The sequence below is a fragment of the Vulpes lagopus genome, chromosome 17 (genome assembly GCF_018345385.1).
Source record: "Vulpes lagopus strain Blue_001 chromosome 17, ASM1834538v1, whole genome shotgun sequence".
NCBI lineage: Eukaryota > Metazoa > Chordata > Mammalia > Carnivora > Canidae > Vulpes > Vulpes lagopus.
In genome coordinates, this window is record NC_054840.1 from 25,269,314 (window position 1) to 25,291,852 (window position 22,539).

Below are 22,539 nucleotides of genomic sequence, written 5' to 3' on the forward strand. Positions count from 1 at the left end.
GGGTGACTCGGTGACGGGCACTGAGGGGGGCACTTGATGGGATGAGCATTGGGTGTTATTCTATATGTTGGCAAATTGAACACCAATAAAAAATAAATTTATATACCAAAAAAAAAGGAACGTGTACATTTCTCAGGGTCCCCGTTAGTTGTTTGACAGGGGTCTGCCCAGGGAACAAATCCCAACAGTGGAGATATGGCAGGAAATAGTGAGGGCAAGGCAGGGTATTTGAATAGACACTGAATAGACAAAGTCATGAGGCTCTCACAAGAGGACTTTCAGGACATGGAGGCAGGAGAAGAGCAGGAAGGTTGAGAACCAGGCATCTAGCTAAGGTAAAGTTGTCTAACAGCTAAAAACCTGTAGTTCTCTTTATTTTTAAAAGTACACTCCATACCCAGGGTGGAGCCTAATGTGGGGCTTGAACTCACAGCCATGAGATCATGACCTGAGCCAAAAATCAAGAGTCAGACACTTAACCACTGAACTACCCAGGCATCCTTAAAAACCTATAGTTATAACTCTAAACCACGGATCTGAGTTGCAGAAAGGCAGACCCAACTATGTCTAATTTTTAGATGGGGGAGCGGGGGTGGAGGCACTATAGAGATAGCTTTTTAAATGTTTATATCCTTGGCCATAGTAATCTCAGAGCTGAGAATCTATCCCAAGGAAATCATCTGAAGCAAGAGCACAATTTGAGTACTAATCCATATGCAGTAACATTATTATAATAAACTATGTGTCCAACGTTAGAGGACTGGTCAAATAAGTAGGAGCACATCCCTACTATGGAATATATTGTAGCCACTAAAACTTTAATTTGTAAAATTTTTCATAATATGGTTGAGTGCTTGTTATATAATGTCAAGTAGAAAAAGGCAATTATAATACTGTATCTCTAGTGTAATCTCAATTACACTAGAGAAAAGGACTGAAACAAAATGTATCAAAAGTAACAGTAGTGAGATTATGGGAGATTGATGTTATCTTCTTGGATTACTTACATAACTTTTTTTTTTCTTAAGATTTCATTTATTTGAGATAGAGAGGGCATGAGCACAAGCAGGGGGAGGAACAGAAAGAAAAGCAGGCCCCCCCGCTGAGCAGGGAGCCCAATGTGGAGCTCTATCCCAGGACCCCAAGACCTTGATCTGAGCCAAAGGCAGATGCTTAACTGACTGAGCCACCCAGGCGCCCCCCTTCTTATATAACTTTTAAGATGAAGATTCAGGGGATCCCTGGGTGGCTCAGTGGTTTAGCGCCTGCCTTCCACCTAGGGTGTGATCCTGGAGTCCCGGGATCGGGTCCCACATCGGGCTCCCTGCATGGAGCCTGCTTCTCCCTCTGCCTGTGTCTCTGCCTCTCTCTCTCCCTGTGTCTCTCATGAATAAATAAATAAAATCTTAAAATAATAAAATAAATAAAATAAAATAAAATATTCAATTAAGAGAAGCTGTCCTACTCATCACTGTAACACTGCCCTCATCAGTTTCTCCCTCAGACCTGCTTTTCTATCACAGTTCCTTATCATGGTGGAGTCATTTATAGGCACTTATTTACTCCTTCCCTGTGTGTTTTCCCCAAAACTGTGGAAGGTCTTGTCTTATTTCTCTCTCAGCTACCATAAGAGGATAAAAGAGAGAGAAAACATCTTGTCCTCTGGTTTGCCCCTAGCTCCTTGCTCTAAGAACTCTGTTCTTACTTTGCCTGAGATGTGTTAAAGCCTGTGTACCCACTCCTAAGGTGAAAAGCAGGCATTTTTCCTATTTACTCTCATGAAAGTATGGTAGTACGTCAGACTCCCTCTCAGGCTGAAGCTGTGAGATTTGAATGTATATACTCAGTAGCTCAGTAGAGTGCCTTTTTTTCCTGTTTCTGGCTATCATTTTAGTTATCTTAGTCAATTATCTTAGTTAATCAGATGAAATAATTGCATAGAACTTGAAAAACAGATGATTTTGTCCCAGGAGAATAAACCAGTTTTTGTTGTCACAAAATTTGCTAATTGAACTACTTTTCTGCATATCTTTCACTCCTCAGGCAAGTCCTCTCTGGGGATGGCCCTCTTCCGTCTGGTGGAGTTATCTGGAGGCTGCATCAAGATTGATGGAGTGAGAATCAGTGATATTGGGCTTGCTGACCTCCGAAGCAAACTGTCCATTATTCCTCAAGAACCAGTGCTGTTCAGTGGCACTGTCAGGTAAGGATCTTGAGTGCTCATGTGCTTTGTGCTGCAGTTCAGGCCAGATGGGCACTTCAGAGCCCCTGTGTGGGACTACCATCTAGTGGCCTTTGATCTCGTGCTTTTCCCACCACTGTGTGTTTCCTCCTGCAGAAGTAAGGGGCAGCTCCACCATACTAGCCACCTCATTAATGAAACGGGGGCTGAGGGCCCCAGAGCATGGTGGTGAAGAAGTCAGAGAGAGCTGGGTTCAGATCTCTGCTCTGTGGCTTCAGACAAGTTACCTGACCCCGCCTAAGCTCATTCTCTCATCCATAAAGTGGGGATATTATTAAGAACTGTGGTTGTGGGGTGGCCCAGGAGGCTCAGCGGTTTAGCGCCGCCTTCAGTCTAGGGCATCATCCTGAAGACCCGGGATCGAGACCCACATCAGGCTCCCTGCATGGAGCTTGCTTCTCCCTCTGCCTCTCTCTCTCTTTCACATGAATAAATAAACAAAATCTTTAAAAAAAAAAAAAAAGAACTCTGGTTGTGGAGATTGAATAGGTTCATACAGATTATGCACACACTGACTCTGGCAAATGGTGAGCTTCAGTGAGCAGTAGCAACTGGCAGCCTCATCCCATCATCCTTCATCTTCCTCCTCCATATTATCATCTGTGCCATGTGCGCTCTAAATTGCAGTCCTCACGGTGGTTTTCAGGCATTGTTATTACTCATGTGTTTTTATTTTCCAGTTATCTTCCCCCACCTTTGGTTCTGACTCTGGAATGATGCCTCTTTCTGAAATCTGCCAGGATACCTAAGATAAAATTCCTCCTCTTGATCTGTTAAAGTAGTCATGAAGAAGGAAATATAATCCCATTGACTTTCTCTATACCTTATCCTTCCTCACCCTTAGACTTCAGCTTTTGCCTTCTTGAAACAATGAAGTTCTATGATTCATGTCCATGTCTATTCAAGTTGCTTCTCCTTTGAACTAAAAATAGCTTTAACTATATAGCTGACCTAAATTGGATTCTTTTTTTTTTTAAATTGAATTTCTTTAATTTTTAGCAGTCTTCAAAAAATTGGTACCAACTTAATTTCAGATAAGCACAGACTTGTCTTTAAAATTAGGTCCCCTCCCTTTCTTTGGAAATGCCAGCTGAACCCACTGATTGAAGGAGGTCTGGTAGATAAAATGAATTCCCACCTACCCGCAAGTAGGGTCGACACTCTTGGGTTTATTTATTTTGGCATTTTCTCCAAACACTGATTAGTTTGGGTGGCATAGATTGGATCTGTTGATGATGCTCAGTCATTCCCTTTGGGAACTGAAATAACAAGGTCAAATGTCAGAAGAAAATGAGAATTTATTGAAGACTCGGTTCTAAAATTAAGAAATCGAGAGGTGTCGCCAAATCTGCTCTTCCCTCCCATAAATCTCTATTTTTAGATGCCAGAAGAATGCCTTGGAGAATATAATTGGCCTTACAGTTTTTGGCTCAGGACAAAAGAACCATTTTTTAGTCATCATTTGGAAAAGAATTAAAAACACAGTTTGTTAAACTTGACTCTTAAATGCATTGCCACCCAGAAGCCTCACTTTTCATTTTTAAATTTTATAGCATTTCATTTGGGGCTGTGAATCAGAGGCTTAATGGATAAGCGCTTGTTTTGGCAGCACATATACTAGCATTAATGGTTAAGAACTGACCTGCTGGAATGTGCAGCTGGTGTTCATAGAACATCATGGAAGTGCAGCTTTCATGGGAGTTGGGGCCATTTGTTATTGGCTCTAGAGACATGATGTTACTTGATGGACAAGCTTATAATTGGTGTGCTACTGCCCTGAGTTTTTAGTTATTGAGCTCAGAATACTATTTGGGCAGTCAGCTGCACAAATTTAGGAAATCACGTAAGTTTCATGTTCTGCTAGCTGTAATTTTGGCTTTTTAAATCGATAGTAGAGACTGAGGACAAATTAAATCCCAGACCTATCATCTTCCTCCTTTTATTCTCTCAGGCCTCATACAAATCCCAAAGAACATTCAGCTTTTGGTGTTCTTTTGCTTTTCTTAGAAAATTAGAAAGCCTATGACGAGTTTCCCAAGGCAAGGACAGAGTAGACCGGCTGTTCTCAGAGGTCTCCTGGAGACCCTGAACTGGGAAACTATGTTTACTGCCATTAACCAGCATTGAGGGTGGACTCATCTTGAGATACCAACATGCAGTTAAAACATAAAGAACTCTCTGGGCGCCTGGGTGTCACAGTCAATTGAACATCTGATTTTTGGTTTCTGCTCAAGTCATGACCTCGGGGTCATGGGATTGAGCTTCAAATTGGGTCTCTGTGCTCAGCACGGAGTCTGCTTGGAATTCTCTTTCCCTTTCCCTCTGCCTCCCACACTCATGCTCACTCTCTTGCTCTCTCTCTCTCAAATAAATAAATAGGGCTGCCTGGGTGGCTTAGTTGGTTAAGCATCTGCCCTCAGCTCAGGTCCTGATCCCAGGGATTGAACTCTGCATTGGGCTCCCTACTCAGCGCGGAGCCTGTTTCTCCCTCTTCCCCCTATTCATGCTTTCTCTTGCTCTCTCTCTCTCTCTCAAATAAATAAATAAAATCTTTTTAAAAAAACAAATAAGACAAATCTTAAAAAAACATAAGGAACTCTCAGAGTGAAAGCAAGATGAAACCGAAATCAAATGAAACTTAAGGTGATGAAATAAAAATGTCTAATTGTTCTCATACAAATATAATCTAAATTACAGACCAGATCATTTGGGGCCATACTGCTCCCTAGATTAGCCGGACTCTCTGTCCATTACAATAGCTGCATCTAGCCCTCCCTTATCCAGCTATAAGGCCTATGTTTCTGTGACTAGTCCCTTTACTGTGCCTCTTGCTGTGATAGCTGGCTCCAAGACAAGAGGTTTCTTCTCATCTTGACCTTAAACATTTTTGCCGACCTTCCCTCCTTCATGGCCCTGACGGTACCTTCCTTTCCTTTCCCCAGAGGATCTTGTGCTTCCTGAGAGCCTTCCCCTCTGCCCTAACCAGCCCCTCCTGCAGTGCATTCCACCCTTTGAGATAGTTGACAGCTCCGCGTGGTTGACAGTGAATCTGTCCTCAGCTATCACTGTCTGTGAGCCTCACTCTGCTTCCAGGGGCTGGGCATCTTCTCATCACCTGGAGCATCTCTGTTGGTGGCCATTCATTAGCAAGAAGCAGTATTCTTTCTTCCTATTCAGATGCCCTCTCTCCCTTTTGATCTACCCATGAAATTTTTACTTTTTGAGGAATATTTCTAGTTCCTAACTCAAAATCGTAGCAAAATTGAGCCCAACTGACCCATTCTTCTTTGGTTCATTCTGGGCCCACACGCCTTCAGACGGAAGCAGTTAGCACTCTAGGGGGAATGGAAGATGTTCTAAATTTGAAGCAGCTTCTTTCTTAGAATCTCAAGGTCTGGGCAGCCCAGATGGCTCAGTGGTTTAGCGCCACCTTCAGCCCAGGGTATGATCCTGAAGTCCTGGGATCAAGTCCCACATCAGGTTCCCTGCATGGAGCCTGCTTCTCCCTCTGCCTGTGTCTCTGCCTCTCTCTCTCTCTCTCTGTCTCTCATGAATAAATAAATAAATATCTTAAAAAAAAAAAAAGAATCTCAAGGTCTGGGACACCTGGGTGGTTCCGCGGTTGAGTGTCTGCTTTTGGCTCAGGGCCTGAGGTCCGGGATCGAGTCCTGCATCAGGCTCCCTCTGAGGAGCCCGCTTCTCCCTCTGCCTATGTCTCTGCCTCTCTCTCTGTTTTTCATGAATAAATAAATAAATCCTAAAAAAAAAAAAAAAAAAAAAAAGAAAAGAAAGAACCTCAAGGTCTTACGGTTTTCTCTGAATTATTCTGTTGTTGAAGGGGGCCCCTTTAACTTTTTTTTTGCTTTCTTTATTTCCTTCTTTCTTTCTCTCTCCCTCTTTTTTTTTTTCTTTTTGTTTTTGATAGTATTAGTTTCTTTGGAACTTGGGATTTCCCAAAAGCTTCTTAGTCTTAATATGAGAAAATAATACAAAGTCTAGAATAACTGTATCAAGAACACAGAGTGTTCTCTAACATTTGCTGAAGTCATTCTGAGCAAGATATATAAGAAATATTTACCTTCCTCTCAGTTTTGCTGTGAACCTAAATTGGCTCTTTAAAAAAAAGGGAAGAGGTGCTCAGGCCCCACATTGGGCTCTCTGCTCAGCGGGGAGCCTGCTTCTTCCTCTGCCTACCACTCTGCCTGCTTGTGAGCTTTCTCTCTCATTCTCTGTCAAATAAACAAACAAACAAACAAATAAATAAATAAGTAAATAAAATAAAATCTTAAAAAAAGGGAAAAGGTCATTCTGTGCCAGACACTGCTGCTCTAAAGAACAACAGTAATGAACGTAGATAAGCTTATTGAGAACTTAGTATGTGGCAGATGTTGTCCTAAGCATTTTAATGTATTAATTCTTCAGATACTCAAAACTCCATGAAGTAGGTACTATTATTCTGATTTTATAGATGAAGAAATGGAAATCCAGAGAGGTTAGATAATTTGCCCAAAGATAGGCATTTGAACCTGGGCTGTCTGGGCCCTCACACACCACATGCTGTATCCCCTCCTGGAGTTCTCATGACCCCCACTCTCCATCACAACCCTGTGATGGGAGGGGTTGTGTTTCCAAAGCCAGAGGTAAGCCTGCTTCCCCAGGGCCTGACTTTTAGTTACCTTTTTTTCCCTCCGGCATCTTCAAAATCTCCTGAATAACTATTTAGAGCTCCCCTTTTGCTCCCGGATAGCAGAAGGACTGTGGGTCCCAGGTCTCCTGCTCTGAGGCCCTAGGCTGTCCAGGAGGCACCTATCATGATGACAGGCCAGTGTGGTGCAGCAGTGTCTCCCCACGTGTCAGAGAGGCATTCCTGCTTCCTCTCATACTTTCAGAGAGATTCATGGCCTCATTTTGCAGTGGCCAAAAGGCAAGCGTAGAATACTGCTAAAAATAAAATATGAAGAACCAAAGATGAAAATGCAGTTCTGGCAACATTAGGACCCTAGGACTTCTGACTACTAAAAATAGGTGCCTTCCTGTTCAGATGCCTTTTTTCTCTATCCATCCACCCAGCCAAGACTCTTGATGTTATGGATGCATAACTTTGCTTTCACTTCTGTTTGTGGATCAGACTCCGGGCCATCTGGCTTCCGTAAAGAGGGTGTATTTTCTTCTATTCCTGATTGAGCTCCCTGTTGAGATCAGTCTGGTGTGGCTTAATGTGTGTATGGCACCTCCTGGTGTGTGTAAATATTCCTTATATATCTGGGACCCATTGCTTGGTTTATGGTGGCTCCTTCCGCTGGTATGATGGGCTTAGGAGGATTGAGCATCAATCCTATCCATGGTTTCTGCTGAGTCGTCACCCACAGAGAATCTGAAGGGGCAGGCTCCTCAGTGAGCAGGCTACTGCGTGTGTACTGTGTCTGGTAAGAGGTACATGATGGGCTTCCTAGGTGTATTTGTTCTGTAGGGAGGTCACAACAAAGTGCCACAAACTGGATGGCTTAAAACAACAGGAACTTATTCTCTCACAGTTCTGGAGGCTAGACGTCTGCAATCAAGATGCCAGCAAGATTGTGCTCCCTCTGAAACCTTTAGGAGAGGATCCTTCCCTGCCTCTTCTACCCTCTAGTGGTTTGCCACCAGTGTTTGGTGCTCCTTGGTTTATAGGTGCATTATTCCAATCTCGGCCACCATCATCACATGGCCTTTTCCCTTTGTGTCTCTGCCTTCATGTGACCCTCTCTTATAAGGACACCAGTTGTATTGGATTTTTTTTAAGGTTTTATTTATTTATTCATGAGAGACACACAGAGAGAGAGACAGACATAAGCAGAGGGAGAAGCAGGCTCCATGGAAGGAGCCTGATGCGGGACTTAATTCCAGGACCCTGGGATCATGACCTGAGCCAAAGATAGCTCAACCACTGAGCCACCTAGGTGCCCCCAGTCATATTGGATTTAGGGCCCACTCTACTCCACTCTACCGAATGACCTCATTTTAATGAATTAATACCTGCACTGACCCTATTTCCAAATAGGATTACATTCTTCGATACTGGGGGTTGGGGATCCCTGGGTGGCACAGCGGTTTGGCACCTGCCTTTGGCCCAGGGCGCGATCCTGGAGACCCGGGATCAAGTCCCACGTCAGGCTCCTGGTGCATGGAGCCTGCTTCTCCCTCTGCCTGTGTCTCTGCCTCTCTCTCTTTCTCTCTCTGTGACTATCATAAATTAAAAAAAAAAAAAAAGATACTGGGGGTTAAGATTTCAACTTCTCTTTTGGGGGAAGACATACTTCAACCCATAATAATAGGCATTGCTGTGCAGTTTTAAAGAACACTTCCTAGACTAAAAGTCTAGGAGAATTATCTACATGTTCCTAGCCTGGAAACTAGCATTATAGACTCCTTCGGTCTTGAGCATATATTTATTGAAGTCTTCCTCTGTGCAAAGGACTCATCTTAGAAGAAGTAGAAGGAACCTGAACGAGTGGTAAAATCCAGAACCTAAACTTAAACAATCCTGCCAGGAACAGGTAAAGAAGGGGCAGATTTAAGCAGTAGGTGATGGGCTCAACTAGAAATTGAGAAAGTGAAATGTCAAACCATAGGTGACAATTGATCAAGTTACTGGGGCTGGAAATTCCAGCCTTTAGTAATATGGATTTTCCACAGGCAACTAGACCTCAACAGTGGAGACTGAACAGCATTCAGAGACCAAAGAAGTTCTCTTCAAGATGAGAACTCGGTACATTGAAGCACAACAGGAATTGAATTACTGGAACTGGATTGCCAAGAGGAGATTCAGGCCCATGAAGAGGGACCAGAAGCTCTAAATGAGAACTAGAGTCAGAGCAGAATGCAGATGTAGAGCAGCCCAGCACTAAAGCACATATTAATCCTGACTTCAGCTCTTACAGCCAAAGATCAGAGTTGATTCCCTATAAAGGGCAAGGGTGATTTTTCAGCTTGGGTCTGTGGCTTGGCTGCATGTAGACCATGGTGGGGGTGACGAGCAGGAGACCAAGCAAACTAGAACATTACCCCTATTTGTAACTGGTCATAATTTCCCCTTGGTGGAGTACCCTTCCTTCTAGGTTTAGTAAGAACTTACAAAAGGCTCTTACAAAGAGCTCTAAGGAACTTTTTTTTTTTTTAAAAGGTAGAACAATAATAATAATAAGTTAATAAAGTGAGTTTTTTTAAAGAACTCTGAAGTTTATGATTCAAAAATGGGACCTCTGTTATGACCCCAAAGGTCAGGAATTCTGCTATAGAACATGAAGAGGTCCAATATGAGGCCACACAAATAGGAGAGAGAATATTGTGAAAACTTGCATCATCACATAGATAAATGTCACTCAGAAAGTTGTCTTGCTAACTTTGCCCCACGAGAATTCTCAGCAGTCGTTGTTGAACCAGGCAAAAGTATAATTAATCTTTTATCCTTCAGACGCGGGACAGCGAGCATGGGTTTCAGTCTGTCCCTAAACTGATAGTGTGTAAGTGTAGAAGATTCTCCTAAGAGGCAACAGAAAATGCCCAAAACAATAGGGGCACCTACATGGCTCAGTTAAGCAAACGACTCTTGATTTCGGCTCAGGTTATGATCCCAAGGTCCTGGGATGGAGCTCTGCACTGGGCTCCCTGCCTAGCGAGGGGTCTGCTTCTCCCTCTCCCTCTGACCCTCCCCTCCCCCTGCTCGTGCTTTCTCTCTCTCTCAAACAAGTAAGTAAAATCTTTAAAAAAACAAACAAACAAAACAGAACAATAAATGTTAATCTTGTCAACCCGGATGTTTGTGCAGACAGACTCTAGAGTGTTAGGGAGGGTTGGGGCTTCCAGTGTGAATAGAAACAGGTGTACTTCTCCTTAGACTTAGCCCATGGTCTGTCATTTCACAGTTTAGATTATCAGTAAACTGGACCACCTTCTTAAGAATTATGCCTGCAAAGATGTTAGATATTAGATGGTATGCCTATAGAAAATTGGTCTTCCCCATCCAGACTTTTCACAGATAGGACTTTATCAGAACTCTTTCTAAGGAAAGAGTTGAACTCTTCCAAAGTTCAATGTACTTTGGAAAGTACATTGAATATATGAATCAGAAAACCATCAAGCATTGGAACCAGGCAGCTAACATGTCCACATGTACCTTGTGAATTTAATAGCTGCCACTGAGTAAATGTTTGCTGTGTTCCAGGTACTGTACATCCTGTCTGAAATGTTTACAGGAAACTACTGAGTCATGTCACTATATCTCCATTGTATAGAAGAGACTGAGGAGTGGTTTGCCCTAGGTTGTAGAGATAATAAGAAGCAGAGTGGGGATTTGAGCCCAATCTGCCTGGATCTACATGTGCACATGCTCCACCACACTGTTCCTTTCCTCTGTCATTACAGAAAATGCTTAAATTGTCACATACTGATGCCTCCTATCAGGAAGTCAAGTAAGGCCATATGTTCTTTTATTCTTACAACAAACATTAGACCGTGTACATGGGATTCAACAGTAAATAAGATCCAGACAAGGATCCTGATCCAATGGGGGCAGAGACAAATCAACAGAGTGACAAGTGCCATAATGAGAGTGAGCATGAGGACACCTAAATCAGGCTTTAAGGGCCAGGAGATGCTTTCTGCATCTAAGTTGTGGCCTGAAGGACAAGAAAGAATCATAGGCAAGGAGTCACAGCAATGACAATAATATCATCTTAATAGTAGCTCCTGCACACACAACCATGCAGTGAGCGCAGCTCTGAATACTTTCTACATGTGAAATGCAGCTGTCACAACCTTTTGAGGGCACTGAAGCATAGAGAAGTTAGGCTAACTTGGTCAGAGTCACACACTTGTAATAGAACCTGTGTAGAAATCAGTAAGTCTGTCCCCAGAGCCCTTGCTTTCACCAGCGTCTCTTAAGCAAAAGGATAGGGGTGAGGTGCATGTTTCATGTGCAAAGGGCAAGAGGCACAAGAGAACAGAGCCAGTTACAGTCTCTCTGGAGAATCCAGAGGGGGCCCAAAGGGATGGGCAAGGTAGGTGGTAGCCTATGTTTCCTCCTGTCAGGTGGAGTTCTGGGGTAATGTCCTGCTTGCATTTGCCTTGCCTGGGATTAGTAACCCCAGACATGGAGACAAATGAGACATGGAGCTGAAGTTTTCCCAAAGACTTTGTTTCCCATATGGGAAGTATAATTTTCTAAACTAAGCAAATTACACCTAAAACTTGTAAATGTCATGTTTAGATGAAAACAAGACACCCCAAAATTAATGTAATCTCCCAATTTCCACCAATTATCTATTCCACTACCACCTCTCCACTTTCATCCTCCATGACAAAGAGCCTTTTCCAGAAATGTCTAGTTCTATTCTTCTGGTATCATCCTTGATGTTCTTGATATAGCCCCTATTGGTCCAGTAAGCAAGAATAGTTCCCAGACTGATTTTCTGTACCAGTAAATTCCTTCCTCTTGAGCTGCTCTTGACGCTCTCCTTTCTGCTTGGCTGGAGCTCCTCCTCCTGGTCAGCCAGTCACCCTCAAGTCTGTTCACAGTGACAGGCTCTCACCCTGGTGCATCAAGAAGAAAGAAGTTGTTTTTCCAAAATACACAAAGATGTATTTCAACATGTATATACCAAAATGCTGTGTTTGCTTCCGACGGTCTGATTAGAGGTGATTAAAACATCATTGGTTTCGGTTTTATGTTTCATGTATCTGTATTTCTTAATTTTCCTGTAACCTGTATTATTTACATAATAAAAGTAATATAAAGAAGAGGACGCCTGGGTGGCTCAGCGGTTGAGTGTCTGCCTTCGGCTCAGAGTGTGGTCCTAGAATCCTGGGATCAAGTCCCACGGCTCCCTGTGGGGAGCCTGCTTCTCCCTCTGCCTGTTTCTCTACCTCTCTCTCTGTCTCTCATGAATAAATAAATAAAATCTTTTAAAAAGAAGTTTTATAAAGAAGACAGAGAGTCCTAACCTGTTCTCAGATACATTCCTGTAACAGGCAAACAGCCGCACGTCTACCTAAGGCTGGCTGGGGAGTGAGTCCTCTGTGACTTTGAGGACTTTGATCCCTCCTTTTCCCAGGTGTGTTTCAACTTATACTACAGACAGCCTTTGTGGTATGGTCACTTACGTATTGGATCACTGAGAAACTTCTACTGTGCTTCTCTCTAGGTCAAATTTGGATCCCTTCAACCAGTACACTGAAGACCAGATTTGGGATGCCCTAGAAAGGACACACATGAAAGAATGTGTAAGTGAAGCAATGAGGAAGGGCTTTGCTGGAATTTCAAGAGTGGAAATGTAGTGATGTTGTGGTCACTCCTCAGGCTTCTCTGGCTGCCTCTGTCTAACCTGGCCTGTCCATTTGTTTCCAGGATAGCTGTGTAGGATCACTTTAGATAAGGCTTCCCAGGCATTTCAGAAGGGGCATAAAAGTTGATATCTCTTGACCATGGTCATATTGCCCTTTTGCTATCCATTGATTAACAAAGATATTAATGACCAACACTCAGATTCCATAATTCTTTTAAGTATAACATGCTTTTTTGAAACCTCTGTATATGCAGCCTACAGAAAGCATGCAGCATGCAAAGGGAGTCATTAACCTCTTAGAGTAACTCAGCACGCACCTTCCTGAGGCCACAGTCTACATGATATCCCTGACCTGGAATAGGATCTTTCATGCCCCTGAATTGAGTCAAGCTCAGGATCCCCTGTCCTGATTCAACTAGGTCAGTTCTGCCTTAATCACTTATATATTGGGCTTCTTCAAACAATTTCATTTGACAGGTAGGCTCATAGCTTATTATAAAGGCAAGTTTGACAGCCATAAACCTATAACCTTGGAATACAGGAAAAGCAATCTCGCTATCTCCATCTCCTATTCCATGACCATATTTTCAGAACCAAAAATTAGGGCCACAATCTGACAGGATTTGGGGACATGAAAATACTGGAATTTCTAAGACCTTTTAATGGTATGAGGCTAACAGAATAGTATATTTGAAATATGGAATGTCATAAAAAATGAGAGTCCTAGTACACGTGATCATCACACCTTTACCTTCTTACTAGATGAGCCAGATTCTTGGCTAATTGTTTCAGCTGTTTCAAAATAGTTTATTTTTGCCCCTGAATTTTTGACAAAATTTAGTTGTTTTTTTCCCCAAAAATTTACTTTTTGACTCTTCTAGTCTTTACTGCCTTTCTCCCTAGATTGCTCAGCTACCTCTGAAACTTGAATCTGAAGTGATGGAGAATGGAGATAACTTCTCAGTGGGGGAACGGCAGCTCCTGTGCATAGCAAGAGCCTTGCTCCGTCACTGTAAGGTAAGGTGGTTTGTGGAGTGGCAGGGAAGAAGGATGGCCTTTCCCTGCGGCATGAGGTCCAAAGGGACTTCTGGCTCCAAGCCCAGTGGAGCTTTTTAGGAGCATGCCCAAAGATGTTTTTAAACTCACCTTGACCCAATCTGAGTATACAGGTGTTTTTGAGCCTTCAGACTTCCCTGAGCCTTTAATTTCCAAAGGGTGAATTTTGTTTCTGGCCAGTGAGTAGTTGTAGTACTCTTGGAAACTATAGACTGAGACCTCCAGGCTATCAAATACAGTCACTTTGTTTTGTAAACCAGAAAAGGAAGATCCAGAAAGATTATTCATGTTTAGAGTCACAGAACAAGCAGGGGCAAGCACTTTGTTAGATCAGTATCACATGCATAGCCTTTTATTTGTGGAAATGAAGGCAAATGCATGGGTTTGGAGTTGTACCTGTTCTAAGCAAAATGATCCTTTTACACATGTGTGTACCTACTTAGGAAAGACAGATTATGGTATAAAATTCAAGCAATGAAATATATTTCAGCAAAACCTAGATTAAGTAGAATGCCTAAGGAATTGGTTGGATCTTTCTTTCTCTCCTCTTTTCTGGCAGATTTTGATTCTAGATGAAGCCACTGCTGCCATGGACACAGAGACAGATTTATTAATCCAAGAGACCATCCGAGAAGCATTTGCTGACTGCACCATGCTGACAATTGCCCATCGCCTACATACAGTCCTAGGCTCTGATAGGATTATGGTGCTGGCCCAGGGACAGGTACTGAGCCCCTGGGGGATTGAGGCTGGCATGTGGCCTCATCTGGGAGGAAAACTGGCCACTGGCAGGATTGGGCTGATTGCCATCTTAGTGCTATTCTTAGCTTTCAGATAAGCAGCCTTAGCAACTCTAATCTGGCTGCCACTGGGAGGGACAGAGCCCTCCAAAGCCAGAGATCGAGTAAGGGCACTCTTACTGGGTTCTCATTTTGCTTTAATACCTGCTTTTTTGTTGCTTGTAAAAGTGACATTTTGACTTAGGTCAGAGAGCTCAAGCACTTGACTAATTAACTCATGTACACAAGAATTGCCCAAGGTGTATTGAATCCGGCCCCCTCGTGTTTGCTTTTTGCAATCATTTGGTGGTGCCAAACTTCTTACACTCGTGTTCCAAGCTTTCCCACAATCTGGCCCAGCCCCGCTGCCTTCCTTTCCCACTCTCTCCTTGCAGGTGCCAATGGCTGTAGACAATCTTGCATTCCCTAAGCTGGTTCCCCTAGGTCTTTTCTCACTCGGTTCCATCTACCCCCCAATGCCTTTTCCTCTCGTTCCCTCTTCTACATCCCCACATCTGTCTGCTTACAGCCTGCTTGTCTCTCTGAAAGACACAGCTTAAATACCCTGATTTGCCTCTGCCACCTTAAACTTGATGTGCCCCTCTTGTGTAGCTCCTCTGCCTCCTCTGATGGTAGCTGGCTAATGCCCCATCTCCCCTATTAGACTGTAAACTCTCTTAGGGCAGGGCTCCATACCACATTCTTTGCACATGGTAGATGTTTAGTATGTCACTCACGATGTTAAGTAAATTTATGTTGAACAGATACCTCCTTTGTGTGCACCTGGGATGGCAGTAGATTCACGGTTTAGCAGAAATAACAAGCCAGTTACAAGTGTAACTCTGATTAATAATAATGGCCACCAAAATAGCCACTTCCATCGAATGCTTATTGCGTGTCAGGCACCACGCTAGGGGCCTTACATACTGTCTCTCAACATGTAATTAATCATCACAACCACTGAGAAAGAGACAGATGTTTTAACCCTGCCTTCCAAAAGAGGAGATGGGCTCAGGGAACTGAACCTATCTCCAGCCCACAGGAAGGAAGAGTTGGAGCTGAGCTAGGCCAGCGACTCCAAAGCCAGTGTTTTACACTGCAGGACCACTCTGTCCTTCTGTGGAGAAGTACTGAGAAAAGCAATTAATATAACAGGTGTAAGCTGGGCTTCAGAGTGGAGTTTGAGAGAACATAGGAATTCATTATTTTTCTCCTCATTTTGAAATTATATTAATGTTAGTGTGTTTTGTTACTATCTTTGTTTGCATTATCCTAAATGTTTACTGTGATTCTATTATGCATTAGATACACAGAGCTACTGCTCTGTACATAGGTATTAAATAGAATATAATAAAGTAGAGGGGACCAAGAACAGTTGGGAAGTTCTTTCTTAAAGATGCACATCTAGGGATCCCTGGGTGGCTCAGTGGTTGAACGTCTGCCTTGGGCTCAGGGCATGATCCTGGAGATCCAGGATGGAGTCCCACGTCGGGTTCCCTGCATGGAGCCTACTTCTCCCTCTGCTTATGGTCTCTGCCTCTCTATCTCTCGGTGTCTCTCATGAATAAATAAATTAAATCTTAAAAAAAAAAAAAGATGCACATCTAGACCACATTGTTTCTACGAGTGGCCTAATGTTTTGGAATGGGGATTGTTTGGCTCTTTATGAAGGACTCTGTCCTTCTTTTCCCTTAATTTTTGTTTCGCGTGAATTGAAATTGCCTTGTAATTTTAGGAAAACCTGAAAAAAGCATAAAGGCAAAAATAAGTTAAGTCATTTACCTCCTCAGGGACAAGCATCAGTAATTCATAATAGATTAATTTATCCCCTGCCAGCATTTTTCATGCCCCTATACACCCAGACTCTAGTGGGTAGGATGTGCTCTGCTGCGGACACACAATTCTGGAATGAAAGAGGTGAATAGTAGGAGTCTGTCATCCCATGGCCAGAGGCCAGAGGGGTGGCTGGCTCTTCAGCAGCTCAGCGAGGTCAGGTTCTGTGTCAGCTTCCACCCAAGGCCCACCTTCCCTCTCCTCATGGTGTGGGATGTCTGTGCTAGCACCCAACATCACATCCTCACACAAGCAGTCCTGGGGAAGTGTACTTTGTCCTCATGCCTATATTGGGCAGAACAGCCTTTCCTAGAAGCATCTCAGAGACTTCTCCTTGGTCAAGGCTGTGCCCCATGCCTTGGCCCGCTAGCAAGAAGGCTGGGAAAGTGAGTATGTGACATTTTCTGCCTCTATCATGGAATGCAGGTTCTACCAGCAAATCATTCAGGGTTTTTTTTTTTTTTTTTTTTTTATTGCAATATGATTTTCCGTGGCTACATAGAAGTCCATCATAGGAATGGATAATTGACCAAATGACTTACTTCCTTTTTATTCTGTGAAGTGGGTATTTTGAGCTGTTCCTTTTCCATCCATAGGTTAGGGTCAATTTACACAAGATGACATTTGCCTACTATGCATTTGACTTGAGCTGTAATTTTTTTTCCCCCTGAGACTGATGTGAAGGAGGTCTGGATGTCTTTGACTCTAACCCTTTGCTTATGCCCTGGTTAGTAAAAACAAAAAATCAAAAGTGGAACACACAGGGGCATGGCAGGACTCATCGGATTGTGTGTCACTGTGATTCTGCCCCCAGGGGGCTTTGGGGCAGTGGTCCTCTGAATGACTCTGAGTGACGTGTCTCCTTCCTTTGCAGGTGGTGGAGTTCGACACCCCATCAGTCCTTCTGTCCAATGACAGCTCCCGGTTCTATGCCATGTTTGCTGCTGTGGAGAACAAGGTCGCTGTCAAGGGCTAACTCCTTCCCGCCACCAACGTCTCTTTTCCTTGGAGCATTTGCCATCCCCTGCCTTGGGCAGGCCCCTCATCGCGTCCTCCTGCCGAAACCTTGCCTTTCCCAATTTTATCTTTCGCACAGCAGTTCAGGATTGGCTTGTGTGTTTCAATTTTAGGGAGAGTCATATTTTGATTATTGTATTTATTCCATATTCATGTAAACAAAATTTAGTTTTTGTTCTTAATTGCACTCTAAAAGGTTCAGGGAACCGTTATTATAAATGTATCAGAGGCCTATAATGAAGCTTTATATGTGTAGCTATATCTATATATAATTCTGTACATAGCCTATATTTACAGTGAAAATGTAAGCTGTTTATTTTATATTAAAATAAGCACTGTCCTGATAACAGTGCAAATTCCTTTCTATCATTTTTGTACAGTTTGCTGTACTAGAGATCTGATTTTGCTATTAGATTGTAGGAAGGGTAGCATACTGTTCTTCTTCGGCTGGTGGTTTCACGGTGCCGGGTTCTCTGGGTGTTGAAAAGGAAGATGTGTGGCAATAGCGGGCCCTCCAGGGGCCCCCTCTGTGTCCCTGCACACCCACACCCAGGGCAGGTGGAGGGGGCTGCTGGAGGCCACGCAGAGCGCCGTGAATTCTCAGGGCTCCTGCTTTCTGTCCTGTTGTCATTCACTGTTTCCGTCGGGAGAGCAGTGGGGCAAAGCCCCAGACCCCCAGAACCCCCTTCACTCCCTCTGTCAGGAATGAGAATCACGGAAGAACATTCCTTGGACGGGGGGAGGTTCTTTCCTGCCTTCCTCTTTTTGCTGTTGTTTCTTAACCAGAATCAAGTCTCTTCTTCACAGAGTGTCCCACTGCCTCAGGTTCCTAACGCTGGCCACTGCACAGAGCTCTCCAGCTCCTACACCTGTTGGCTCCAAACCCTGGGGCCAGCTGCTGCTTTCATCAGTGGTACTTTTTTCATTTGCCTGGTCTCACACCTCCGCAGTTCAGTGACAGGGTTCAGGAGTTTGTGGGTCTGTTCTCTCTCACTGCAGTTGTCACACAGTCTGTCTCCCTCCAAAGTCTGCAACTTTAAGCAGCTCTTGCTAATCAGTGTCTCACACTGGTGTAGAAGTTTTTTGTACTGTAAAGAGACCTACCTCAGGTTGCTGATTGCTGTGTGGTTCCGTGTGTTCCCGCAAACCCCCTTTGTGCTGTGGGACCAGTAGCTCAGGTGGGCGTGGTCGCTGCTGTCATCAACTGAATGGTCAGCGTTGCATGTCGTGACCAACTAGACATTCTGTCGCCTTAGCATGTTTGCTGAACACCTTGTGGAAGCAAAAATCTGAAAAAGTGAATAAAATTATTTTGGATTTTGTAGCACTCTTGGTGTTTAAAAGATGTCTTTGAATGGCTTTGGGGTCCAAGAGCCTTGGCTCTGAATATCCAATGATGGAGTCCCATGCTGGAAAGACCAGTGACAGAGCAGGTTGGTTACCAGGGTTCCAGCATGCCTGGAATCATCATGGCAGGGGCTTTAGTCCCTTCAGCCTGTGTTCCTGGGCCTAGTCACCAGATAAAGCTGCCCTGCTGCTAATGGGGGGTGGGGCGGGTGTGAATGGTTGTGGGGAGGCAAGCAGTTGTGCTGAAATATACTTTAAACGAGCGGTTTGTTGAGAATTCTCAGTGATTCAAACAATGCATTTGCCCTTTCAGCCAGTTCATTCAGTTGAACTCCTTGAGAATTAAACACCATTCCAAAGGTACTCATTCTAAAGCTTCTCAATATATCGTGTCGAGTGCAGCCAAGAAGGCTTTTAAACTCTTTGTATTGGTTCTGCTGATCATCAGCGGAAATCGTACCTTAAACCTAGCCATTTCTGTAAACTGCCGTCTTAAAAATTCAGGGGGCTGGCCCTGAAGTTAAAATTTGGTTCCTCCTTGCCATGTACCAAGTGCTAAGTAGGCACCTGTGACCGTGGCACATGTCCTGGGTGGTGCAAGTATGAGACGTCCCTATCGTTGCACAATGTCCCGTTGGACGGCACTAAGGTAAACAGCCCCTTTTTTTGATTCCCTGGGTTTACCTTCCAAGAAGGTAACGGTATCAGTGGAAGAGCTCCTGTGTGCTTGTCCTGTTCGAGCGAGCGAGTCCCTGCTGCATGTGAGAGACTCCCCCCTAAGGAGCCCCTCCTTTACTGCCCTTCTCTTCTTCTATCTCCCCGTCTGTCTCCCTCACCTCTCTCACTGCTTAGCCCCTTAAAGGGAGGCACTTCCTGCCTTCTGCCCACTGCATCCCCCGCCATGGATCTTTCACTCCTACAGGCACAGCTGCGGGCTTGGCCTGTCTCCTCCTCAGTGGGAGCGCCTCCAGCGGCATCTTCTGGGTGCCTCAGACAGCCTCTCAGAAGTCTAATGGGGCTCCTTGTCTCAATCAGCAGTCCTCTGGCCTCCTTAGCCTCTAGACTAAGTCTAGAAACCTTGAATGATTTCAGCTCTCCTGTCCCTTCCTGATAAAATCCGTTACTACAGGGCCTACACATTCCCACCACCACCCCCTTCTCTCTCTGCTTCTGCCCTAATTCAGGCCCACCTCCCTTCTTTTTTCATATTGTGGCTACAGCTCATAACCAGTCTCCCTGCTTCAGTGGCCTTCTCCGGACCATTGTATATACTATTGTCAAAATGCTGACCAAAAATGCAAGTTGGTCAAATACTTTGCCCAGCAAAAATTTTCAGGGGACAGTTGCTCGTAAAACGGCCCATATTCCTTAGGTTGGCATTCACGGTGTCTATTACCTGGCTCCAACCCTCTATTTCTACTCGGTATTCCTAGAAACAGTCCAATATTTTCACACCTTGAAGTCTTTTCTATTAGCCTGGAAACAATTGATCCTCTCCTGTTTGTTTTTTTGAGAAGGATGGGGTGGGGGGAAGAGGGGGAGAGAGAAAGAATCTCAAGCAGGCTCCATGCCCGTTGTGGGGCCTGACTCAGGGCTCAATCTCACAACCCTGAGATCATGACCTGAGCTGAAATTGAGTCTGACCCTTAACTGACTGAGCCACCCAGGTGCCCCAATCCTCTTGTTTAAAAAACCTATGTTTTGGGGACACCTGGGTGGCTCAGTGGTTGAGCATCTGCCTTCGGCTCAGGGCATGGTCCCAGAGACCTGGGATCAAGTTCTGCATCGGACTTCCCTCGGGGAGCCTGCCTCTCCTGCCTATGTCTGCCTCTTTCTGTGTGCTTCTCATGAATAAATGAATAAAATCTTTAAAAAAATAAAAAAAGCCATGTTTTGGAGCACTTGCTGGCTCAGTTGGTGGAGGGTATGACTCTTGATCTCGGGGTCGTGAGTCCAAGCCCCACATTGGGCATTGAGTGCACTTAAATAAATAAGCCATGGTTATTTATTTATTTTTATTATTTTTCTAAAGATTTTATTTATTTATTCATGAGAGAAAGAGAGAAGCAGAGACACTGGCAGAGGGAGAAGCAGGCTCCACGTAGGGAGCCCGATGTGGGACTCGATCTTGGGATCCTGGGCCAAAGGCAGATGGGCCAAAGGCAGATACTAAACTGGTGAGCCACCCAGGCATCCCAAGCCATGTTTTTTTTTTTTTTTTAACTCAGATCAACTATTATCTCCTTTACTAGCCTTTCTCTTCAGATTCCCTTGGGTTCCTATAACCCTTTGCTTACACATCTACTTTTATTTCCTTTTTCCTTACATATTATAACATTATTTTCGTATATCTGCCCATGAATATAAACTTCTTAAAGGCAGTAAATCATCTTTGTGTACCTTATAACTCCTGGCTTAAATATTATGTTTTACGTATAGTAGATGCTTAATAAGTTTCACACTACTCAGCTGACTCTTGAATAGGGCTGTCCTCCCCACCCCCCCTTCAAAGCTGAGGTTGAAAGAAAGCTCCCTATGGGAACCCCAATGGACACTCAGCAGAATTCTAGATGCCAAGTTTATTGCAACTGTCAGATGTCACAGTATCATTTCCCCTTCTACAAAGCCTGGAGACTAGAGTCAGCAGTTGTGGAGTGTTGATGGGGAGCAAACTGGGATACTTGCAAAAGTGAAAGAAGGCACATTTAATAATAAAATGTACAAAACAGTGCTGTGTGCTCTAGCACTGGCCCTTGCCCTGAGTGCCGGCATGTGGTGTCTGAGTCTAGAATCCTCCTTTGGTTAGGGATTCCTGGGTCTCCCAACCGTCCCTAGTAACAGCTACAGTCCCCTGAGGACTTGACCTAACTGTCCAGAGGCAGTCAGGCCACATGTATTTGTTTGCATTCACTTCCATGAGTTACTGGGGCACGTTGTACAAATTAAACACAAGCATAAGAAATAAAATCCCCTCTTTGTTCAGGTGTGTGAAGTTTGGGGACCTCTCCTGCCTCACCTCTCATTTCTTCCATCTCTAGTGGTTTCTGTATCTCTCTTTTTTTTTTTTTTAATTTATTTATGATAGTCACACACACACACAGAGAGGCAGAGACATAGGCAGAGGGAGAAGCAGGCTCCATGCACCGGGAGCCTGATGTGGGATTCGATCCCGGGTCTCCAGGATCGCGCCCTGGGCCAAAGGCAGGCGCCAAACCACTGCGCCACCCAGGGATCCCTGTTTCTATATCTCTTGATATTTATCTCCTCTCCTGTTTGTAGTGGATGGAGATGGGGGGTTGGGGGGGATGGAACATCCTTCAGGCACTGAGCTTGGATTTAGCACTGGTTTTGGGTAGATCTGGAAGTGGGAGAAACCACCTGAGCCCCGCCTACTGGGGGAAGGTGAGAGATCTCCACTGGTGTTCAGTGTGATATGGGACATGGCTCCTGCCTGAGGCATAGACCCCTGGGCCGAAGCTGCGATATGTGGCCTTTACCCACTGTTTCTCCAAGGGCCACAGAAGAGGGTCTGGATGGGGGCCTGAGGGCAGAGAAGGGAGGAGGAGAGGAAAGGGCATTTCAGCTCTGAAGACACGGTTCCTGGGTCAGCATCAGAGAGGATGCAAAGGCACACCCAAAGCCAAGCAAGCCCTTGCACAGAAGGCTTCTACAGCTGCATCAGAACCTTTGGAAACAGGGCAGCCCTGGTGGCTCAGTGGTTTAGCGCCTGCCTTCAGCCTGGGGTGTGATCCTGGAGTCCCAGGATCGAGTACCATGTCAGGCTCCCTGCATGGAGCCTGCTTCTCCCTCTGCCTCTCTCTCTCTCTCTCTCTCTCTCTCTCTCTCTGTGTCTGTCATGAATGAGTAAATAAAATCTTTTTAAAAAAAAAAAAAAAGAACCTCTGGAAACATGACTAAGTGTTTCACACCCATTTTCTCTTTG

General features: G+C 44.4%; 1 protein-coding gene across 4 annotated transcripts in view; it reads left to right on the forward strand.

Moving 5' to 3' along the window:
* Positions 1-18,576, forward strand: part of ABCC5 (ATP binding cassette subfamily C member 5) — a 91,303-nt gene extending 72,727 nt beyond the window's left edge. For all 4 annotated transcript variants that reach the window (XM_041731495.1, XM_041731496.1, XM_041731498.1 and 1 more), the window contains 5 exons: positions 2,044-2,203; positions 12,424-12,502; positions 13,468-13,581; positions 14,180-14,344; positions 17,107-18,576. In XM_041731495.1, coding sequence (XP_041587429.1) covers positions 2,044-2,203; positions 12,424-12,502; positions 13,468-13,581; positions 14,180-14,344; positions 17,107-17,208 — 620 coding nt within the window. In that variant the 3' untranslated portion in view covers positions 17,209-18,576. The remainder of the gene's footprint in view (positions 1-2,043; positions 2,204-12,423; positions 12,503-13,467; positions 13,582-14,179; positions 14,345-17,106) is intronic.
* The last annotated feature ends 3,963 nt before the right edge of the window (positions 18,577-22,539 follow it).